The following is a 20,455-nucleotide window of genomic DNA, read 5'->3' as shown; positions in this document are numbered from 1 at the left end:
TGGTCAAAATGCAGGGGTTTATCCCCACTCTCAGAATCGGAACTCTCAACGCAGGGATACACTGGGATGGTAAGTTCAGGCCACAGGATTCCCGGCCCTGACATGGGAAAGGTAGGGTGGTCCTCATGGGGCCCATACCTTGTGCCTGTGCCACCAGAACACTGGCGTTCAGCTGCCACTCGATGTCCCCTTCTTCCTCGGCACACTGCTGGGACTTCTCACCATAATTCTGGGCCTGCCAGGCCTGGTCCAGCTCCAAGTAGCAGCGGCCAATCTCATGGAACAGCCAGGTCTTCTCCAGGGTACTTTTGGCCAGAGGGATCTTCTCCTCCCATCTGGGGACACAAGAACCAGGGTCAGCTCCTTCCGCTCAGGCCCTGCACTCGGCCATAGGAGGCTGGGCTTCCTACTGATGGCAGAAGAAAAACTGTTCTCCAACTACCAGTCCTTTTAGAAACAGGGGTGGAGCTAACAAGCATTAACATATTTTTAAACTACTAAAGTTATTTTGCTATATCTATGGGACTGGCTTTGACGATACAAGAGTTGAAAATAATGTTTGTAAAACAGGATTTGAAATAACATAATAACATTTAAGAATATCATTAAGCACATGTAAGAGAAAATCAACACAGAGAAAAGACTGGAATGAAAAACAAAATACCAATAAAAGGAAGAGCAGGATTAGAATTAGTACTTGTCTCTGGGTGGTGGGACTGAAGACTTTTTCTTTTACTTTTCTATATTTTCCAAATTAATATTTTAACATTAAGCACATTTACTATAAAACGTTTTATTATAAAAAGATACAGGGATTGGTTCAAGAGGGTGGAGTAGAAGGACGGGCTCTCACTCCCTCTTGCGAGAGCACCAGAATCACAACTAGCTGTAGGACAATCATCGACAGGAAGACACTGGAACTCACCAAGGAGGACACCCCACATCCAGAGACAGAGGAGAAGCCACAGTGAGACGGCAGGAGGGGTGCAAGGACAATAAAATCAAATCCCATAACTGCCGGGTGGGTGACTCACAAACTGGAGAACACTTGTACCACAGAAGTCCACCCACTGGAATAAAGGTTCTGAGCCCCACGTCAGGCTTCCCAACCTGGGGGTCTGGCAACGGGAGGAGGAATTCCTAGAGAATCAGACTTTGAAGGCTAGTGGGAATGGATTGCAGGACTTTGACAGGACTGGGGGAAACAGAGACTCCACTCCTGGAGGGCACACACAAAGTAGTGTGTGCATCGGGACCCAGGGGAAGGAGCAGTGACCCCATAGGAGACTGAACCAGACCTACCTGCTGGTGTTGGAGGGTCTCCTGCAGAGGCAGGGGGTGGCTGTGTCTCACCGTGAGGACAAGGACACTGGCAGCAGAAGTTCTGGGAAGTACTCCTTGGCATGAGCCCTCCCAGAGTCCGCCATTAGCCCCACCAAAGAGCCGGGTAGACTCCAGTGCTGGGTTGCCTCAGGCCAAAAAACCAACAGGGAGGGGACCCAGCCCCACCCATCAGCAGACAAGTGGATTAAAGTTTTACTGAGCTCTGCCCACCAGAGCAACAGCCAGATCTACCCACCACCAGTCCCTCCCATCAGGAAACTTGCACAAGCCTCTTAGATAGCCTCATCCACCAGAGGGCAGACAGCAGAAGCAAGAACTACAATCCTGCAGACTGTGGAACAAAAACCACATTGACAGAAAGATAGACAAGATGAAAAGGCAGAGGGCTATGTACCAGATGAAGGAACAAGATAAAACCCCAGAAAAACAACTAAATGAAGTGGATATAGGCAACCTTCCAGAAAAAGAATTCAGAATAATGATAGTGAAGATGATCCAGGACCTTGGAAAAAGAATGGAGGCAAATATCGAGAAGATGCAAGGAATGTTTAACAAAGATCTAGAAGAATTAAAGAACAAACAAACAGAGATGAACAATACAATAACCGAAATGAAAAATACACTAGAAGGAATCAATAGCAGAATAACTCAGGCAGAAGAACGGATAAGTGACCTGGAGGACAGAATGGTGGAATTCACTGCTGTGGAACAGAATAAAGAAAAAAGAATGAAAAGAAATGAAGACAGCCTAAGAGACCTCTGGGACAACATTAAACACAACAACATTTGTATTATAGGGGTCCCAGAAGGAGAAGACAGAGAGAAAGGGCCTAAGAAAATATTTGAAGAGATTATAGTCGAAAACTTCCTTAACATAGGAAAGGAAATAGCTACCCAAGTCCAGGAAGCACACAGAGTCCCATACAGGATAAACCCAAGGAGAAACACACTGAGACACATAGTAATCAAACTGGCAAAAATTAAAGACAAAGAAAAATTATTGAAAGCAGCAAGGGAAAAACGACAAATAACATACAAGGGAACTCCCATAAGGTTAACAGCTGATTTCTCAGCAGAAACTCTACAAAGCCAGAAGGGAGTGGCATGATATACTTAAAGTGATGAAAGGGAAGAACCTACAACCAAGATTACTCTACCCAGCAAGGATCTCATTCAGATTCCATGGAGAAATTAAAAGCTTTACAGACAAGCAAAAGCTAAGAGAATTCAGCACCACCGAACCAGCTCTACAACAAATGCTAAAGGAACTTCTCTGAGTGGGAAACACAAGAGAAGAAAAGGACCTACAAAAACAAACCCGAAACAATTAAGAAAATGGTAATAGGAACATGCATATTGATAATTACCTTAAACGTGAATGGATTAAATGCTCCAACCAAAAGACACAGGCTTGCTGAATGGATACAAAAACAAGACCCATATATATGCTGTCTACGAGAGAGCCACTTCAGACCTAGGGACACATACAGACTGAAAGTGAGGGGATGGAAAAAGATATTCCATGCAAATGGAAATCAGAAGAAAGCTGGAGTAGCAATACTCGTATCAGATAAAATAGACTTTAAAATAAAGAATGTTACAAGAGGCAAGGAAGGACACTATTTAATGATCAAGGGATCAATCCAAGAAGAACATATAACAATTATAAATACATATGCGCCCAACATAGCAACACCTCATTACATAAGGCAACTGCTAACAGCTGTAAAAGAGGAAATGGACAGTAACACAATAATAGTGGGGGACTTTAACACCTCACTTACACCAATGGACAGATCATCCAAACAGAAAAGTAATAAGGAAACACAAGCATTAAATGACACAATAGACCAGATAGATTTAATTGATATTTATAGGACATTCCACCCCAAAACAGCAGATTACACTTTCTTCTCAAGTGTGCACAGAACATTCTCCAGGATAGATCACATCTTGGGTCACAAATCAAGCCTCAGTAAATTTAAGAAAATTGAAATCATATCAAGCATATTTTCTGACCACAACGCTATGAGATTAGAAATCAATTACAGGGAAAAAAACGTAAAAAACACAAACACATGGAGGCTAAACAATACGTTACTAAATAACCAAGAGATCACTGAAAAAATTAAAGAGGAAATCAAAAAATACCTAGAGACAAATGACAATGAAAACACGATGATCCAAAACCTATGGGATGTGGCAAAAGCAGCTCTAAGAGGGAAGTTTATAGCTGTACAAGCCTACCTCAAGAAACAAGAAAAATCTCAAATAAACAATCTAACCTTACACCTAAAGGAACTAGAAAAAGAAGAAGAAACAAAACCCAAAGTTAGCAGAAGGAAAGAAATCATAAAGATCAGAGCAGAAATAAATGAAATAGAAACAAAGAAAACAATAGCAAAGATCAATAAAACTAAAAGCTGGTTCTTTGAGAAGATAAACAAAATTGATAAACCATTAGCTAGACTCAAGAAAAAGAGGGAGAGGGGCTTCCCTGATGGCGCAGTGGTTGGGAGTCCGCCTGCCGATGCAGGGGACACGGGTTCGTGTCCCGGTCCGGGGGGATCCCACATGCCGCGGGGCGGCTGCGCCTGTGAGCCATGGCCACTGGGCCTGCGCGTCTGGAGCCTGTGCTCCGCGGTGGGAGAGGCCGCAGCGGTGAGAGGCCCGCATACCGCAAAAAAAAAAAAAAAAAAAAAGAGGGAGAGGACTCAAATCAATAAAATTAGAATTGAAAAAGTTACAACGAACACCACAGAAATACAAAGCATCCTAAGAGACTACTACAAGCAACTCTATGCCAATAAAATGGACAACCTGGAAGAAATGGACAGATTCTTAGAAAGGTATAACCTTCCAAGACTGAACCAGGAAAAAATAGAAAATATGAACAGACCAATCACAAGTAATGAAATTGAAACTGTGATTAAAAATCTTCCAACAAACAGAAGTCCAGGACCAGATGGCTTCACAGGTGAATTCTATCAAACATTTAGAGAAGAGCTAAACCCACCCTTCGCAAACTCTTCCAAAAAATTGCAGAGGAAGGAACACTCCCAAACTCATTCTATGAGGCCACCATCACCCTGATACCAAAACCAGGGATACTACAAAAAAAGAAAATTACAGACCAATATCACCGATGAATATAGATGCAAAAATCCTCAACAATATACTAGCAAACAGAATCCAACAACACATTAAAGGGATCATACACCATGATTTATCCCAGGGATGCAAGGATTCTTCAATATACGCAAATCAATCAATGTGATACACCATATTAACAAATTGAAGAATAAAAACCATATGATCATCTCAATAGATGCAGAAAAAGCTTTTGACAAAATTCAACACCGATTTATGATAAAAACTCTCCAGAGAGTGGGCATAGAGGGAACCTACCTCAACATAATAAAGGCCACACAGGACAAACCCACAGCAAACATCATTCTCAATGGTGAAAAGCTGAAAGCATTTCCTCTAAGATCAGGAACAAGACAAAGATGTCCACTCTCACCACTATTATTCAGCATAGTTTTGGAAGTCCTAGCCACGGCAATCAGAGAAGAAAAAGAAATAAAATGAATACAAATTGGAAAAGAAGAAGTAAAACTGTCACTGTTTGCAGATGACACGATACTATACATAGAGAACCCTAAATATGTCACCAGAAAACTACTAGAGCTAATCAATGAGTTTGGTAAAGTAGCAGGATACAAAATTAATGCACAGAAATCTCTTGCATTCCTATACACTAATGATGAAAAATCTGAAAGAGAAATAAGGAAACACTCCCATTTACCATTACAACAAAAGGAATAAAATATCTAGGAATAAACCTACCTAGGGAGACAAAAGACCTGTATGCAGAAAACTATAAGACACTGATGAAAGAAATTAAAGATGATACCAACAGATGGAGAGATATACCATGTTCTTGGATTGGAAGAATCAATATTGTGAAAATGACTATACTACCCAAAGCAATCTACAGATTCCATGCAATCCCTATCAAATTACCAATGGCATCTGTTACAGAACTAGAACAAAAAATCTTAAAATTTGTATGCAGACACAAAAGACCCCGAATAGCCAAAGCAGTCTTGAGGGAAAAAAACGGAGCTGAAGGAATCAGACTCCCTGACTTCAGACTATACTACAAAGCTACAGTAATCAAGACAATATGGTACTGGCACAAAAACAGAAATATAGATCAATGGAACAAGATAGAAAGCCCAGAGATAAACCCATGCACCTATGGTCAACTAATCTATGACAAAGGAGGCAAGGATATACAATGGAGAAAAGACAGTCTCTTCAATAAGTGGTGCTGGGAAAACTGGACAGCTACATGTAAAAGAATGAAATTAGAAACCTCCCTAACACCATACACAAAAATAAACTCAAAATGGATTAGAGACCTAAATGTAAGACTGGACACTATAAAACTCTTAGAGGAAAACACAGGAAGAACACTCTTTGACATAAATCACAGCAAGATCTTTTTTGATCCACCTCCTGGAGTAATGGAAATAAAAACAAAAATAAACAAATGGGACCTAATGAAACTTAAAAGCTTTTGCACAGCAAAGGAAACCATAAACAAGACGAAAAGACAACCCTCAAAATGGGAGAAAATATTTGCAAACAAATCAACGGACAAAGGATTAATCTCTAAAATATTTAAACAGCTCATGCAACTCAATATTAAAAAAACAAACAACCCAATCCAAAAATGGGCAGAAGACCTAAATAGACATTTCTCCAAAGAAGACATACAGATGGCCAAGAAGCACATGAAAAGCTGCTCAACATCACTAATTATTAGAGAAATGCAAATCAAAACTACAGTGAGGTATCACCTCACACCAGTTAGAATGGGCATCATCAGAAAATGTACAAACAACACATGCTGGAGAGGGTGTGGAGAAAAGGGAACCCTCTTGCACTGTTGGTAGGAATGTAAATTGATATAGCCACTATGGAGAACAGTATGGAGGTTCCTTAAAAATCTAAAAATAGAACTACCACATGACCCAGCAATCCCACTACTGGGCATATACCCAGAGAAAACCATAATTCAAAAAGACACATGCACCCCAACATTCATTGCTGCACTATTTACAATAGCCAGGTCATGGAAGCAACCTAAATGCCCATTGACAGATGAATGGATAAAGAAGATGTGGTACATATATACAATGGAATATTACTCAGCCATAAAAAGGAACGAAATTGGGTCATTTGTAGAGACATGGGTGGATCTAGAGACTGTCATACAGAGAGAAGTAAGTCAGAAAGAGAAAAACAAATATCGTATATTAATGCATATATGTGGAACCTAGAAAAATGGTACAGATGAACTAGTTTGCAGGGCAGAAATTGAGTCACAGATGTAGAGAACAAACGTATGGACACCAAGGGGGGAAAGCGGTGGGGGTGGGGGGGTGATGAATTGGGAGATTGGGATTGACATGTATTAAATTTTTATTTAAAAAGAAATATATGTATTTTAATGTAAAAAAGATACAAGTGGGTAGGTAAACACTCACAGGCCTCTGTCTTTTGGCAGCTAGACACCAGGGGCCATTCGGGAAACCATATGATGTGGAACAGAAGGCTCTGGTGATCGAGTCTATTCCAGTCAAGCCACGAAGGCCTGAAGGACAACTTCTCTCTGTGCGGTCAAGCCCGCTCCCGAGTCTCCCTGGGGCTGAGTCACCCCACTGGAGCAGGTCACCAGCCCCAGGGCTGGACATGAAAAGTCCAGCAGTTAAGCCCTCTGGAGAGCTCAGACTCCATTCCCAGTGACCCCATGTGACTGCACAGAGGGACAGAATAACCGCTGAAGGGCTCCCAGAAGTCAATGGTCCACCTGGTCCTGAACTTGCCCAAAGTAAGTGTCACCTGGAGTACTTGTTAAAGTCAGATTCCTGAGCTCTAACCCAGACCTGGAGAATGAGAATTTCCAGCGGAGAGGCCCAGTAATTCATACGCCTAACAAGTGTCCTTGGTGACTCTTGTCACTGGGAAATTTGGAGAAAATAATGATTCTATTCTATTAATTAATTTAACTGATGAGCCACAGAGTTTACGAAGTGGCTTGCCCCTGGTCGCTTAGCACAGCCAGGAGCCAAACTCGGATCTTCCGATGCCTCTTTGCCTGACATCCTGCCCCAGTCTGGGAGTCCAGTGGGAGGGTGGGATGTCCTGGCCCCAGAGTAGGGAGGGGACAGTCCCGGGTCACTCACGTGTCAATGGCTTGCTGGAATTTCCCAACTCTGGCAAAAACCCTGCCAATGTTGTCCAGGGCCCTGGACTTGGCATCAGGAAGATCACTGTGGGGAAGAAGCAAGACAAGGCCATTCTAGGCACTATGGAAACTGAAAAGAAGGCAAAGACGGGCCAGTTGGAGGGACGATGCCCAGGCTGGCAAGGCTGCAGTACCCAGGCCCTCTTGAGCCCTGTGGCCGGGAACGGACATTATCGGGACTTTTCCGGAGGGCAAACAGGCAACAGCTTGCAAAGATATCCCTTTGGTCCAGCAACTCCCCTTCTAGGAATTCACCTCCAGAATATAACGTAACAAGGACACTCAAGAGAGTGTTGTTTGTAGTAATAAACAGTGGAAACAATCTGAATTCAATCAGTGCAATTTTTTGTGTACGAAAAAAGTCCCTGATACATTAAGTTAAAAAGTCAGATTATGGGAGCACATACAACGTCCGTTGCCCCATTAAGTGTTAAAAGTGAATGTGCGGGCCTGAAGCAGAAGCTGTGCTCAAAGCTCTGACTATGGAGGAAGGGGCCACGAGCCCAGGAGTGCAGTAACTGCAGCTCTAGAAGCTGGAAAAGGCAAGGAAACTGATTCTCCCCAGAGCCTCTGGGAGGAGTGTGGCCCTACCAACACCTTGATTATGGCCAGGGAAACTGCCTTCAGACAGCCAACCCCCAGAACTATAAGAGAATAAATGCGTTGTTTTAAACCACCAAAAAATAAGTAAATAAATTAAAAAGCGGGCATTTTAAAAAGAAATAGAGGATGTAAATCTAACTATTAACAGTGATTACCCAAGGGAAATGAGAGTACGAAGGAAACTTTTAATTTAGCCACATAATCTTTTCAGTATTCACGTGTCATCAGAAAAGCGATGAATATATTTCCATAAATGGCGGGGGGGGGGGGAGGGATGGAGGGGGAGTTTGGGGTTAACAGATGGAACTATTATGTACAGAATGGATAAACAACAAGGTCCTACGGTAGAGCACAGGGAACTATATTCAATATCCTGTGATAAATCAAGTGGAAAATAATATGAAAAAGAATGTATATGTGTAACTGAATCACTTTGCTGTGCAGCAGAAATTAACACAACATTGTACATCAACTATACTTCAGTAAAAAAATTTACACCTTAAAAAAAAAGATATTTCCATAAAGAAAAGGCAATCGCTCCCCCCTACACTGGTTCTTTACTATTACCATATTACCATATGAACATTCTGATCTGTTAAAAAATACCTCCTTCCCAACAAATAAACCAAGAAAGCCCTCCCCCAACCGCAGCCCCCTCCCCCAGCATCCCTCCCTGACTCCCTCCCTTCTCAGGCAAGCTCCCCTTCTTCCCTTCGCCCCTCAGCCCCTGGCCCACAGTGGCAGACTTCCTCGTCTTCCAGGAAACTCTGCTCTGATTTAGTCTCCCCACCGTGGCCCCGCTGCCTTTTAAATGCAAACCTGACCAAGCCATCCGTCTACCCGCAGACATACCCACATCTGTCTGCAGTCTCAGCGAAGCTCTGTGTGTGCTGGCAAAAGGGAACAGCCTCAGTGTCTGTCCGCAGGGATGCAGTTACCTACGTGCATACTGTGGGTGCTGAAATACCTTTCTATGAAGCTATTCGAAGAATAAGACATTCCTTTCCAAGGCACGTTCTTTTTTAAGAAACCACAGAAGTGAGTCACTTCTGTTTTAAAAATCCTATGTATGTGTACATGTACGTAAATATGTAGGTAAATACATTGAAAAGGGGCCAAGGGGACACATCTCAACGCGGCCGCAGGGAAGCGAGGGGAGTGTGGTGTTGAGGGCTGTGGGGAGATTTAGCACCACACAGTTCTGGGTTGAGCACAAGGCCGCGGACTGGTGTGAAAACAAAGCCCTCATTGGCCCTCACTACTTCCGGCTAGGTCCTCCCTCCTCCCTCCCCACAGGTCCTGGCCCCCCTGCCCAGCACACGAGCTGCCGTTCCCCCAGCCCTCCACCCCTGCCCTGTCCCTCTGCCTAGGGAGCCACCCCTCTTGTCCTATCTTTTCCTTCCCTCCTCTCTGAGGCCCCCTCAGCTCCTCTCTCTTCGGCTTCTGGGCCACGTTTGCTGCTCTGATGTCAGCCTCCCCTTCCAGAGTGGATGCTCTTTTCCGGTGTGAAGAGACAAGTTGAAATATGTTACTTTGTTCATAACAATAATGTGTACTGTTATCTTTGACAGTAGTGGGACTGAGAAAGCCTGCCATCAAGTCATCCACAGAGTAATCAGAGAAAGGAATTGAGGGCTGGGGTCACTGAAGAAGCTGCTCAGACAAGTTGGGATTTGAGCTGCGCCTGGAAGGATGGTGGGCTTTGGAGGTGGGGGCAGGGCTGATTCCACTGAGGACACCCGTGGGGCACACAGGTGAGACTCATGGGTGAGACTGGCGGCCCGGGGACTTCCCTGGTGGTCCAGCGGGTAAGACTCCAGTGCTCCCAATGCAGGGGACCTGGGTTCGATCCCTGGTCGGGGAACTAGATCCCGCATGCATGCCGCAACTAAAAAGATCTCACATGCTGCAACTAAGACCCAGCGCAGCCAAGGGGAAAAAAAAAAAAAAAAAAAGACTGGAGGCCCGTTTGTGGATGTTGCAAAGGAACTAAGCTTGTTTAAGGAACACCTCTGTTTGCTTAATCAGCCACTTAGCACACATGCATCACATGCCCATTACGTGGCAGATGCTGGGAAGAGAAAGGGAGTAGAAAAGTCCAAGGTCTACAGGGCAGGCGAGAAACGTATGGCGTGTGGAGAGGGAGCACCGAGGAGGGCTGCTAAGTCACTCTGGGGCACGTGGTGGGCTTTCCCCAAGAAAAAAACACTTCTTTACAATTTGAAGGATGGGGAGGAGGGAGCTGATGAAGAAAGGGCTGGCAAAAGAGAAGGCTGAACAGAAGCAGAGCCGAGAGGTGCTGGCCAGGGCTCAGGATGCCCAAGGGCCCGGAGAGAGCCTGGTCAACCGAGGTCAGGGTAAGTCAGGTCAGGAAGGACGGTCTGACCTGAGCAGACCCGGGCGCTGGAACTGTCTCCCGACCACTGGCTTTGTTTTGCACAGAAGGGCCAGCTGGGCGGCAGGAAACCCAGGTCGGAGGAAACAGGCAAGAAATGAGGAAGGTCTGGACTGAGCTGTGGGAGGGAATGAGAGAAGGGAATTTTTTTAAAATTTATTTTTAATTAATTAGTTTATTTATTTTGGCTGCATTGGGTCATTGCTGTGTGCGGGCTTTCTCTAGTTGCGGCGAGCGGGGGCTACTTTTCATCGTGGTGCGTGGGCTTCTCATTGCCGTGGCTTCTCTTGTTGCGGAGCACAGGCTCTAGGCACACGGGCTTCAGTAGTTGCAGCATGTGGGCTCAGTAGTTGTGGCTCGCGGGCTCTAGAGCGCAGGCTCAGTAGTTGTGGCGCACGGGCTTAGTTGCTCCACAGCATGTGGGATCTTCCCGGACCAGGGCACGAACCCGTGGCCCCGGCATTGGCAGGCAGATCCTTAACCACTGCACCACCAGGGAAGTCCGGGGAATGTTCTCTTGATGGCAGGAGGAGGCGTGGATGGGCCATGGCGGGCTGGCGTGAGTGGTAAGGGGAGGGAGGTGTCTGGGAAGCTACCTTGGCTCCTTCCTGGGGACTGAGTGGCCACCAGTGCCATCTTCACGGATAGGGGGTCCTGAAGCAAGAGATTTGGCAGGAAGATGAGGGGCTCCACTTTGGATATGTTAAATATGGGGCTCTTGTGGGACATCCAAGTGGAAATGCCTTGGACTCTGTTGCATATGCAGGTCCGGAGCTCAGAAGGGAGGCAAGAAGTAAAGATTTATGTCTTTAGGGCACGGGAGAACGTTGGATCCAAAGTACTGTATATACTTATTTAATCCTCAAAATCCCCATGAGTTGGTATTATTATGCCTTCATTAGAGATGAGGAAACTGAGAGGGTCAGCAACTGAATCAAATCCACACTGCTTCTGAGTGCCAAAGGCAGGAATCAAATTCAGGTCTGTCTCCAAAGCTGGTTGTTGTTTGCTTGTTTTCTACTCCTGGAATGGCCAACATGCGAGATTCCTGCTCAGCACGGTGAGGGCAGGTGAGAAATGAGCTGGGAACGGACGGACGGCTTCTAGGACTCGGATGAGCAAGGGGGAGAACACAGGTGGCGGGCGTGTTCAGGAGATCCGGTTTGGCCCAGAAGGGTGGACTGACATTGGAGGGCTGTGCAGAAGTGGGTTCAGAGAGGGCCCTGAGTGCCAAGCGAAGGCATTTGCTTTTAACCTGCAGGAGGTGAGGGCCCAAGGCCTGTGTGTCAGCAGTGGAAGGACAGTCGACAGGTGAAAATCAGCATGTCTCTGGAGGTGACGTGTGGGAGCAGCTCGAGGCAGGGAGAGGTGAGGGCTGACCTGAGAGGAAGTGGGAGGATGGGAGGGACTCCCCTGGCGGTCCAGTGGCTAAGACTCCGTGCTCCCAATGCAGGGGGCCCGGGTTCGATCCCTGGTCGGGGAACTAGATCCCGCATGCCACAACTAAGAAGTCTGTGTGCCACAATAAGAGATCCCGCATGCTGCAACTAAGACCCAGTGTGGCCAAAATAAGTAAATTAAATAAGTTTTTAAAAAGTTAAAACAGAAATGGGAGGATGGGAGACTGAAAGAGGCTCAGAACTGTGGGGCGAGTAGAACCGGGCAAGAGAAGGTCACAAATGACTCCAGAGGTTAGAACCAGGGTGCCCAGAAAGTGATGGTACCCCTGAGAGGGGCCATCAAGTCTCGGGAAGAGTTGGTTCCCGAGAACCAACACAGTATTCATCACAGACACGCAGCGCTGTTCGGAGATCTTCATGTAAACTTCTGCATGTCGCCCTCCCTGCTACCCTATCGGGTAAGAGCTACTGTTCTGTCCATTTGACAGAGGAGACCCAGGCTGCAAGAGGTTAGTTAAGTGCCTGCCTAAGGCCCCACAGCTGGGAGGTACAACTTCGAAGCCCAAGCTCTTAGTGCCATGGTTTCCGAGGCCCTGCTTGATCCAACCCCTACCTGCTTGGTCCAGTCTCCTCTCGGCCTTAAGCTCCCTCCTGCCAACCTCTGGGCCCTCCACAAGCCAAGTGTGTCCCCAACACCCAGTCAAGTCCTCCTGGAATACACTTTTCGTAGCACTGGGTCCTGTACTTTTTCCTTATGACACTTATCACAGTTGCGATTTATTAGCTGTGTCACTTTTTGTTTTATCTCTGCGGGGAAATGAGCCTTGTGTCTGGTCACTGCTGTGTTCGCAATGCTAGCAACATCTGGCATGTCTGGAGTTGATGAATGCTTGTGGAGATGACATAAAAATAAAAATATCCCTAAGAGCCAAACCACTGGGAGCTTTTTGGAATCTGGGGCCACTACCTTCCTTTTGTGGCAAAAAACGCTGACATTCTAGGTGTGCCCTTGTCCTGGATAGGTGGCTCCTCCCTCTGGGGGAATCCACCTCAGGCACGCAGGGCAGAAAGTGGGAGCTCAGCCACCAGCAGCCCTGGCAAAAGGCCGAGACGTAGCCCCCGCCCCAGGCCTCAGCCGCTTGGCCTTCCAAGCCCTTGCAGGCACTCACTATTCCTTGGCGATCTCCAGGTCCTTCCTGTGGCTCTGCAGGGCTGCCACCATCTGCCCCAGCTCGATCTGGGCATTCCCTATGCAGCTGTGCAAGTTTCCAACCAGTTCGTCCTTGTTGGGCACCTCCTCTTTGTTCCATTCCAGAACCTTCTTCAACACTTTCTCAGCTTTCTGAAGGCTGCCTTCAGCACTGCCGCTGGTCAGCACTGGGAAGGGAGAGAGGCGGTATGGAGCGGGGAGCAGCCCCCCCGCCCCGGATGACAGGGGAGCCCACTTCCCCCTCCAGATTCCATCCACAGGCCAGCGAAGCCAGGGGCTCCGGCTGCCGTGCGGCTCTGTCCCCACCTGGCCACAGGCCCGCCCTTCTGAGAGCACCACCCACACATGTCAATGTCCTCCAGGCTCTTGAGGATGTAGCGGGCCGTCTGTGAGGGCCGGCGCTTGCGGTCCCGCAGCCACTTCTCTTGCATCAGTTTCCGGTCCCGCTCCCTGGCGTAGATGGGCTTCTGCTGCCTCCAGAAGTCACTGCGCCTGTCCAGGTAGTTGACGCCCGTCATGATGAGGTCCTCCACGGTCAGGCCGCACTTCATGGTGCCTCTGATCAGGTCTGTGGGCAAGGGTGTGGGGAGGCGTCTAAGGGGAGTCACCTCCTCTTGGCTAAGGGTCTCCCTGTGGGGACCTCTCCCTGGAATTGGGGGACAGTAATGAAAGCAAGAGCACATGGGTGGGAGAGCGGGTCTAACTGGGTCCAGACAAGGCCAGAGCCCCCTTCTTCAGGCACTCTCATGGCACAGGGCTTCGAGCATAGGCCCCTTACGACAAGACATGATGAGCTAGCAGAAGCAGCAGCTGGTAGATAGCTTTCTGAAAAGCTCCCAGCCCTCGGGGCTCCCTTATTTCAAGCTGTGTCCTCAGAGAAGACAAAGTCGAAATGCACAACCTGGTCCAGGTTGCCAGTGACAAGCAAGTCCCCAGGTGCCAAGTGTGCCAGTGCAAGCTGGGACCTGGAGGGGCATGCCCGAGCTCTGCCCACCTGCCTAACCAGAGGTCAGAGCTGGGAGCAAAGCTGCAAGGCCACTTGGGTAATGTTCCGGCCACCTCTTGCTTCCATGGAAGCTCCTCTGCAGGGAGGGAAGCATCCAGGCCTGTTACAGAGGAGTTGTGCCAGCAGTGAAGCTGCCCCTGAGACGCAACCTGCCAGGAATCCTACACAGGACCTTGGGAAGTCAGTTCTGGAGAAAAGGCATTGGCTTCAAGGGTGATCCCGGCTCAGGTTCAATAGCTAATGGCAACACTCCCACCACCCATGTTTATAGGAGACAGTCATATAATGAATGTCTGATGAGGAAATAGGCTCTGTCCTATTTCCTCTCCCTGCCAGCATGGTGTGGTGGGAAGAGTGCTGCACTGGAGGTTAGGAGGCCTGGGCTCTGCTGCCAACTCCGCCACTAGCTTGCTCGTCACCTTGGACAAGTTACTCCCCATTCGGGGTCTCTCTGATAAAAGGAGGGATTAGAGAAGATGAGGTTTTAGGACATTACGGTTCCACGGTCCTAGGATTTCCCTTCTAGCACCTCCAAGCTGGATTCCTTTGCCCTCTGTACAGACTGAAGGCTCAGGGGATACCCCTTTGGGGACCGCAGTGGTAAATCTCCGGCGTTCCCTCCCAGGGTACCATAGCACTTAAGAGCTCTGGTTCAGAAACTGGACTTCTTGGATTCAAATCCGAGAGCCGTGTCACTGAGTTACTTAACCTTCCTACGCCTCAGTTTCCTCATCTGTAAAATGAGAATGGTAAAATGAGAATGGTTCCAGAGGAACGTGTCAGCAAATATCCTTTGAAAAGCTCTGCCTCTGGCTTATACATTAAGCATCCACCCCAGATTTCCTTCGCCCCGAGTTCCCTGTTGCAAAAAAAGTGTCTGAAACCTTCATCCAACAGGAGCTTCTCCAGATACTCCTTGTCCACGTAGAGCTCGCCCAGGAGCTGTCGGATGGTCTTCTCGCTCTTGAGCGAGCCCTTCCGCTTGGACTCTCTCTTGGGATGGTGTACCAGCTGTCTCACGGGATGAGGCTTCTGCTGGGCTTTCACGCTCTGGGAATATGGAGCAATACCCAACAGAGCCTGAGAAAGGAGCCTGGAGCACCCAGCCAAGGTCCCCTGAGCCTGTGATCCCAGACCGCTCCCTCCAGGACCTCCGTGGGCTGAGAACCATGGAGTGTGTCTGGTCCAGGAACAGCTACACTCCCAAAACCCCTCAGGAGCTGGGGCAGAATCTCATGACTGCCCGCACTGGCCAGGAGCTCATCACTCCCAGGCACGAGGGCCATTAAGACTTGGTTTTTTTATTGGAGTATAATTGCTTTACAGTAGTGTGTTAGTTTCTGCAGTATAACAAAGTGAATCAGCTCTATGTATACCTATATCCCCTCCCTCTTGGGCCTCCCTCCCAGCACTGCCCCCATCCCACCCCTGTAGGTCATCACAGAGCACCGAGCTGAACTTCCTGTGCTCCTCAGGCACGTGTGGCCTCTGCCTTCCGAAGGACATGATGTCAGAGCAGCCAGGGCCCTTACCTCCGCCTGCTTGCTTAAGAAGGACAGGTCCCCTTTGTTCTCCAGCTTAATAGAAGAAGGACCTGCAAGGACAAAAGCTGGGGCTCAGGTCGGCCGGGCCCCCAGGCACAATCTATCACCTATTTTATGTGGAAATAGTTGCCTTTGGCAGGAGGATGGTGGAAGCTGGCTAGCAAGCAAATGGTTCAACACTCTCCTAGGAGCCAGGCAGCCCCCACTAGCCTAAGGCCACAGCAGACCCTGGGCGCCAGGGGTGCTCTCCACTTCCACATTCTGCCGCCCACAGTGGCAAGCTCTCCACCCACCCCCACCCCCACTAAGCTGATGGGCAGAGCCAGCCCTTGGTGCGTATGAGGTAAGGGAGGAAGCCAGGGACCGGGGAAGGCTGGGCTCAGGACCACATTCTACCCTATGACAGCAGGCCAAAAAGAGCCCTACTCGTCTGTCTTGGGGTGAGTAAAATGGTGCTTCTCATCTGGCTTTGGAGAGAACCAGACACTGCAGTGCTCGGTACAGCGGATCGGGGGACTGGTCTTCCCAGTGGACAGTTCCTAATCCTCAAGGAAATCATGAGCGGCCAGATCCACGCTTGGGACTCCCTGTAGCCCTTGCGGTGGTAGCTGCTCACCCAGTGCACCTCGGGCCTTCCCCCAAACCTAAGGATTCCAGGAGCCTCCTGGATAAGGGCATAGGCCTCACGGTCACTCACTTCCCACTGAATTGTTGATGGCTTCCTGGGCTTTCTGAATTCCAACTCTGAATTCCCGATCGGGCCTCAGCTTGTAGCCTCGATGATAGAACACCAAGGCAAATTCAAAGTCTCCCATGGTGTACAGGGTCTCCGCCTTTTGTAAAATCCCCTGAAATGAGAGCAAGTCAAATCAAGGAGGGCAGACAAGGCCTTCTAGGACTCAGGTGTGGTGGAACAGAAGGGTCCCTGGCTTGAGGATAAATGTTGGGATACAGGGGCAGAGAGCCAGGCAAGTAACCTATGAAGGGAAACGGCAATCAACTCCAGGCAGTCTGGCTGGTTCTTCAACCAGTACTAACCAGAGGCTGTTGCAGCCGGTGGCAGTGATGAAGAAAGAGTGAGTCCTCCCACCCTTACGGTCACCTTGCAGAAAGTCGGGTCACCCTGGAGTGAAGCCTCAGCATCTTCCAGGGATTTCTCCAGCTCTCCCATCCTGAGGAAGCACTTGGAGCGGGCAACCAAGCAGTTCTTATCTCTGTTCTGAAGGTGAAGAGCCTGAGAAAGAAACCACTCAGGTCAACAGGCACCAGGCAGGGCGAGGTAAGAAGCCGAAACGGACACAGCAGCCCAAACCCTCCTGCCAGAGTTTCAAGGGGACTCCACAGGCCAGCAAACAGGTCTTTTGGATCTTTTCAGACTAAAAGCAGCACCACACTGATCTCCGCTCAGTCAACTAGGTTATCTGCATCTGGCTCATCTGGAACAAGGTAAAATCACAAGCTACTGTGGAAACCACTGGTTGAGATGTGAGAACATGCTACCCCGTGGATATTCGGAATTTCTCCTAGTGTCTGGGATGCCTCCAGTCCACTTAGAATCATAGGGTGTTTGGTGCATAAAAATTCAACCATGAACCCGTAATGGCTGCACAACACATTCAAAATACTACTCGGAGGCTAGCCTTCTGGAGGCTAACAAAATGGATTTTAGACAATCTGCAACTTGGTTATCCATGCCACGTGCCCTCTCTTTTTACATAGCTTATTTGAGAATGAATCACTATTTCAGGGGATTAAGATGAAAGTGCGGGGAAAATGGAACCTGTGATTTTGGCCCTAAAGTGGCAGCAGAATGCTTCCCCTACTCCCCATGTCCTCCCTTCTCTTAAGACCATTACCATAGTCTGCAGTGTACTGTCCTTCCTGAGGCATCAGACTGTACCCGCCCCTGTCTAAGACCTTCACACTTTTCCAGGAAGAGAAAGTAGCTACTTTCTCTTCCTAGAAAAGCCCACTTCTCACCTAAAGCTATAGGCCCTCAAGATGTTCTTTTCTCACTACCTGAGCTTCTCCAGGATGAAACAGGATCCAGAAAGAGGAGAATGCGCGGGGCAGGGCCCCTTAACTTAATTGCTGGCCCATCCGATCAATTATTTTTGGTGTTAGGATGTGGTTGGTGATCCAAAGGGCCAAAAGACTCTAGGTAGCAGTTGAGAAGCTTGACTTTAGGGGGAGCCTTCGGACTGGTTACAGGGCTATCCTACCACTCCATTTGTACCAAGCGGGCTATTTGTTATAAAAGAAACAGTCATGAAAACATACGAAAGCTTATTTGGGAGACAGTACAGTAGAGTATGGTGGTTAGCACCTCAGCACTGAAGTCTGAGTGCCTGAGTTTGAATCCTTCCTCTGCCACTCGTTAGTTCAGTGATCTTGGGCGTGTTACTCGGCTTCTATGTCAGTTTCCTCATCTACAAAATGGCGTAATAACAGCACCTCCCCCATAAGCTTGCCACTTAACAGTACGCCTGGTATCCTAAAATAGCACTCAATCCCCTTAGGATCGAGTGGAGCTATTTATACTAAAGTTTTATGATGTTAGTTATTCACTGACCACCTTCCAGAAGCAACCGTGTGCCAGACTTCACTTCTGCAAGCAGCCTCCCAGCCAATCTCCCAACCAGTTATGGGAAACTGAGGAAGGAGGCCAATCGCGAAACATTTGAGTAAAAAAGTAGGAGACGAGGTCAGTGTCAACACAGAGGTTGGTTATTAACAACCAGGCAGAAAGCAAGTGGGAATTGGTAGAAAACGGCCAAACAGGGGCTTATCTGTGACAGGTGTGCATCAATCAGTAACAGTGAAATAATGGAAACAATAGGGTGGTTCAGGAATCATCAGGACCTCAGTGATGGGTGGCTGATAGGTTCGGAGCGCGACTCACGTTGCTGAAGCTATGGGCGGCTTTAGCGAACTCCCCGCACAGATAGAGCCGCTCGCCCTCCGCCATGTAAGAGGGGAAGATGCTTCGCAGGCCTTCAGTTTCTGGGTCCGCCATGGTGACGCAATTCGGAGACGATGAAGCGGAGAAAGGGAGGAAAAGAAGCCTGAGTACGTCTGTCTGGCTTGTGGAAGCTCCGTCTCTTACCAACAGGGAGACGTAGACTTGCTTCCGGCCCCGCCCCTCGCGCGCAAGGCTGAGTCCCGGGTACAACCGCTGCCAGCGTGCGCATGCGTCCAGGCAGCCGCGCGTTGAGCTGGGCGAGAGGAGTTCGTGGCCAGCGGCTGCAAGGCGCCTGCGAGGCGGGAGCGCTCTGTAATGTTGGCTGTTGCACGCTACATCGGTTCTTCTCGGCGTTGCGTGGCGTTCAGAATATACAGTCAGGAAAACAGGAAGAAGGTCGGGGGCAGAATTCCAAATAGGGGTAAGGCATCCGTGGCAAGGATATGTGCACGTGTACCACTACTAGAGGGAGAGAGCCCTGGACTTTGGAGCCGGAGTGCTAGGTCTGTGTACACTCACAGCGTGACCCTGGGCCAGGCACCTAAGGACACTAACCTTCAATGTGACACATTTAGTGACAACCTGGCAGGCCCTTACCCCCTCCAGGCGTTTCCTGATATCCTTCCCCGTACCACCACTTCCCCCCAAAAAAGGTGGACTAGGTTCTTCTAGGTTCCAATAAACACTCTGCCTTTACTACATATTTTTTTTTAAGATTTATTTATTTTTGGCTGCGGGGGGGTGCTTTCTCTAGTTGCCGTGTGTGGGCTTCTCGTTTCTGTGGCTTCTCTTGTTGCGGAGCAGGGGCTTCTGGTGCGCGGGCTTCAGTAGTTGTGGCACAAAGGCTCAGTAGTTGTGGCTCGCGGGCTTAGTTGCTCCACGGCACGTGGGATCCTCCCAGACCAGGAATTGAACCTGTGTGCCCTGCATTGGCAAGCGGATTCCTAACCATTGCGCTACCAGGGAAGTCTCTACTACATTACTCTGGAACGTCAACTTCCAACACCAACGAGATTATGAGGGCTTAGCCTTGTATTCATAGGGGGAGCTAAAAACAAACAAACAAAAATCACTGTTAAGGTTTAAATAGCAAAAAGATACCCTTAACTACGCACAACTATACACCAATGAGTACATGTAAAGGTGGCGAAACCTGAATAAGATCTGCGTCTATTTTCTAGTTGAGTTATTGCACTAAAGTTTTTCAAAATGTTACCATTCGGGGAAACTGGGTAAAGGGTACATGGGATGTCTTTGTATTATTTCTTAAAACTGCATATGAATCTGTAATTATCTCAAAATAAGTTTAATTTTAAAAAAGAATACCGTTAGTACCAATATAAAAAAATAACGTGATTTCTTTCCTGGAAGAGTTCTGTCTAACCAGGGAGAGAGTTGCATAAAACAATAATGACGGGGCTTCCCTGGTGGTGCAGTGGTTGAGAATCTGCCTGCCAGTGCAGGGGACACGGGTTCGAGCCCTAGTCTGGGAAGATCCCATATGCCGTGGATAAACTAGGCCCGTGAGCCACAACTACTGAGCCCGCACGTCTGGAGCCTGTGCTCCATAAGAGAGGCCGCGACAGTGAGAGGTCCTCGCACTGCGATGAAGAGTGGCTCCCGCTCGCCGCAACCAGAGAAAGCCCTCGCACAGAAACAAAGACCCAACACA

At 48.2% G+C, this 20,455-nt stretch overlaps 1 protein-coding gene across 3 annotated transcripts in view; it reads right to left on the bottom strand.

Annotated features, from left to right (window-relative positions):
- The window catches only part of ODAD4 (outer dynein arm docking complex subunit 4), a 28,751-nt gene extending 9,799 nt beyond the window's left edge, over nt 1–18,952 (bottom strand). The window contains exons 1-9 of one of the 3 annotated variants that reach the window (XM_022558125.2): nt 18,724–18,952; nt 16,924–17,055; nt 16,519–16,669; nt 15,810–15,871; nt 15,162–15,327; nt 13,615–13,839; nt 13,231–13,438; nt 7,602–7,688; nt 139–335 (exon numbers count right to left, since the gene is read on the bottom strand). In XM_022558125.2, the coding sequence (XP_022413833.1) occupies nt 139–335; nt 7,602–7,688; nt 13,231–13,438; nt 13,615–13,839; nt 15,162–15,327; nt 15,810–15,871; nt 16,519–16,669; nt 16,924–17,055; nt 18,724–18,837 (1,342 nt within the window). In that variant the 5' untranslated portion in view covers nt 18,838–18,952. Of the gene's footprint in view, nt 1–138; nt 336–7,601; nt 7,689–13,230; nt 13,439–13,614; nt 13,840–15,161; nt 15,328–15,809; nt 15,872–16,518; nt 16,670–16,859; nt 17,056–18,723 lie in introns of those variants that run through there. The other 2 variants (XM_022558127.3, XM_022558126.2) reach the window with 2 other exon arrangements.
- Nucleotides 18,953–20,455: the final 1,503 nt, after the last annotated feature.

Source organism: Delphinapterus leucas, chromosome 19 (assembly GCF_059928025.1).
Source record: "Delphinapterus leucas isolate spDelLeu-1000000601 "Yukka" chromosome 19, BTC_Dleu_Yukka2, whole genome shotgun sequence".
In the NCBI taxonomy this organism is placed as follows: Eukaryota; Metazoa; Chordata; class Mammalia; order Artiodactyla; family Monodontidae; genus Delphinapterus; species Delphinapterus leucas.
This window is presented reverse-complemented; position numbering and strand designations above follow the sequence as displayed.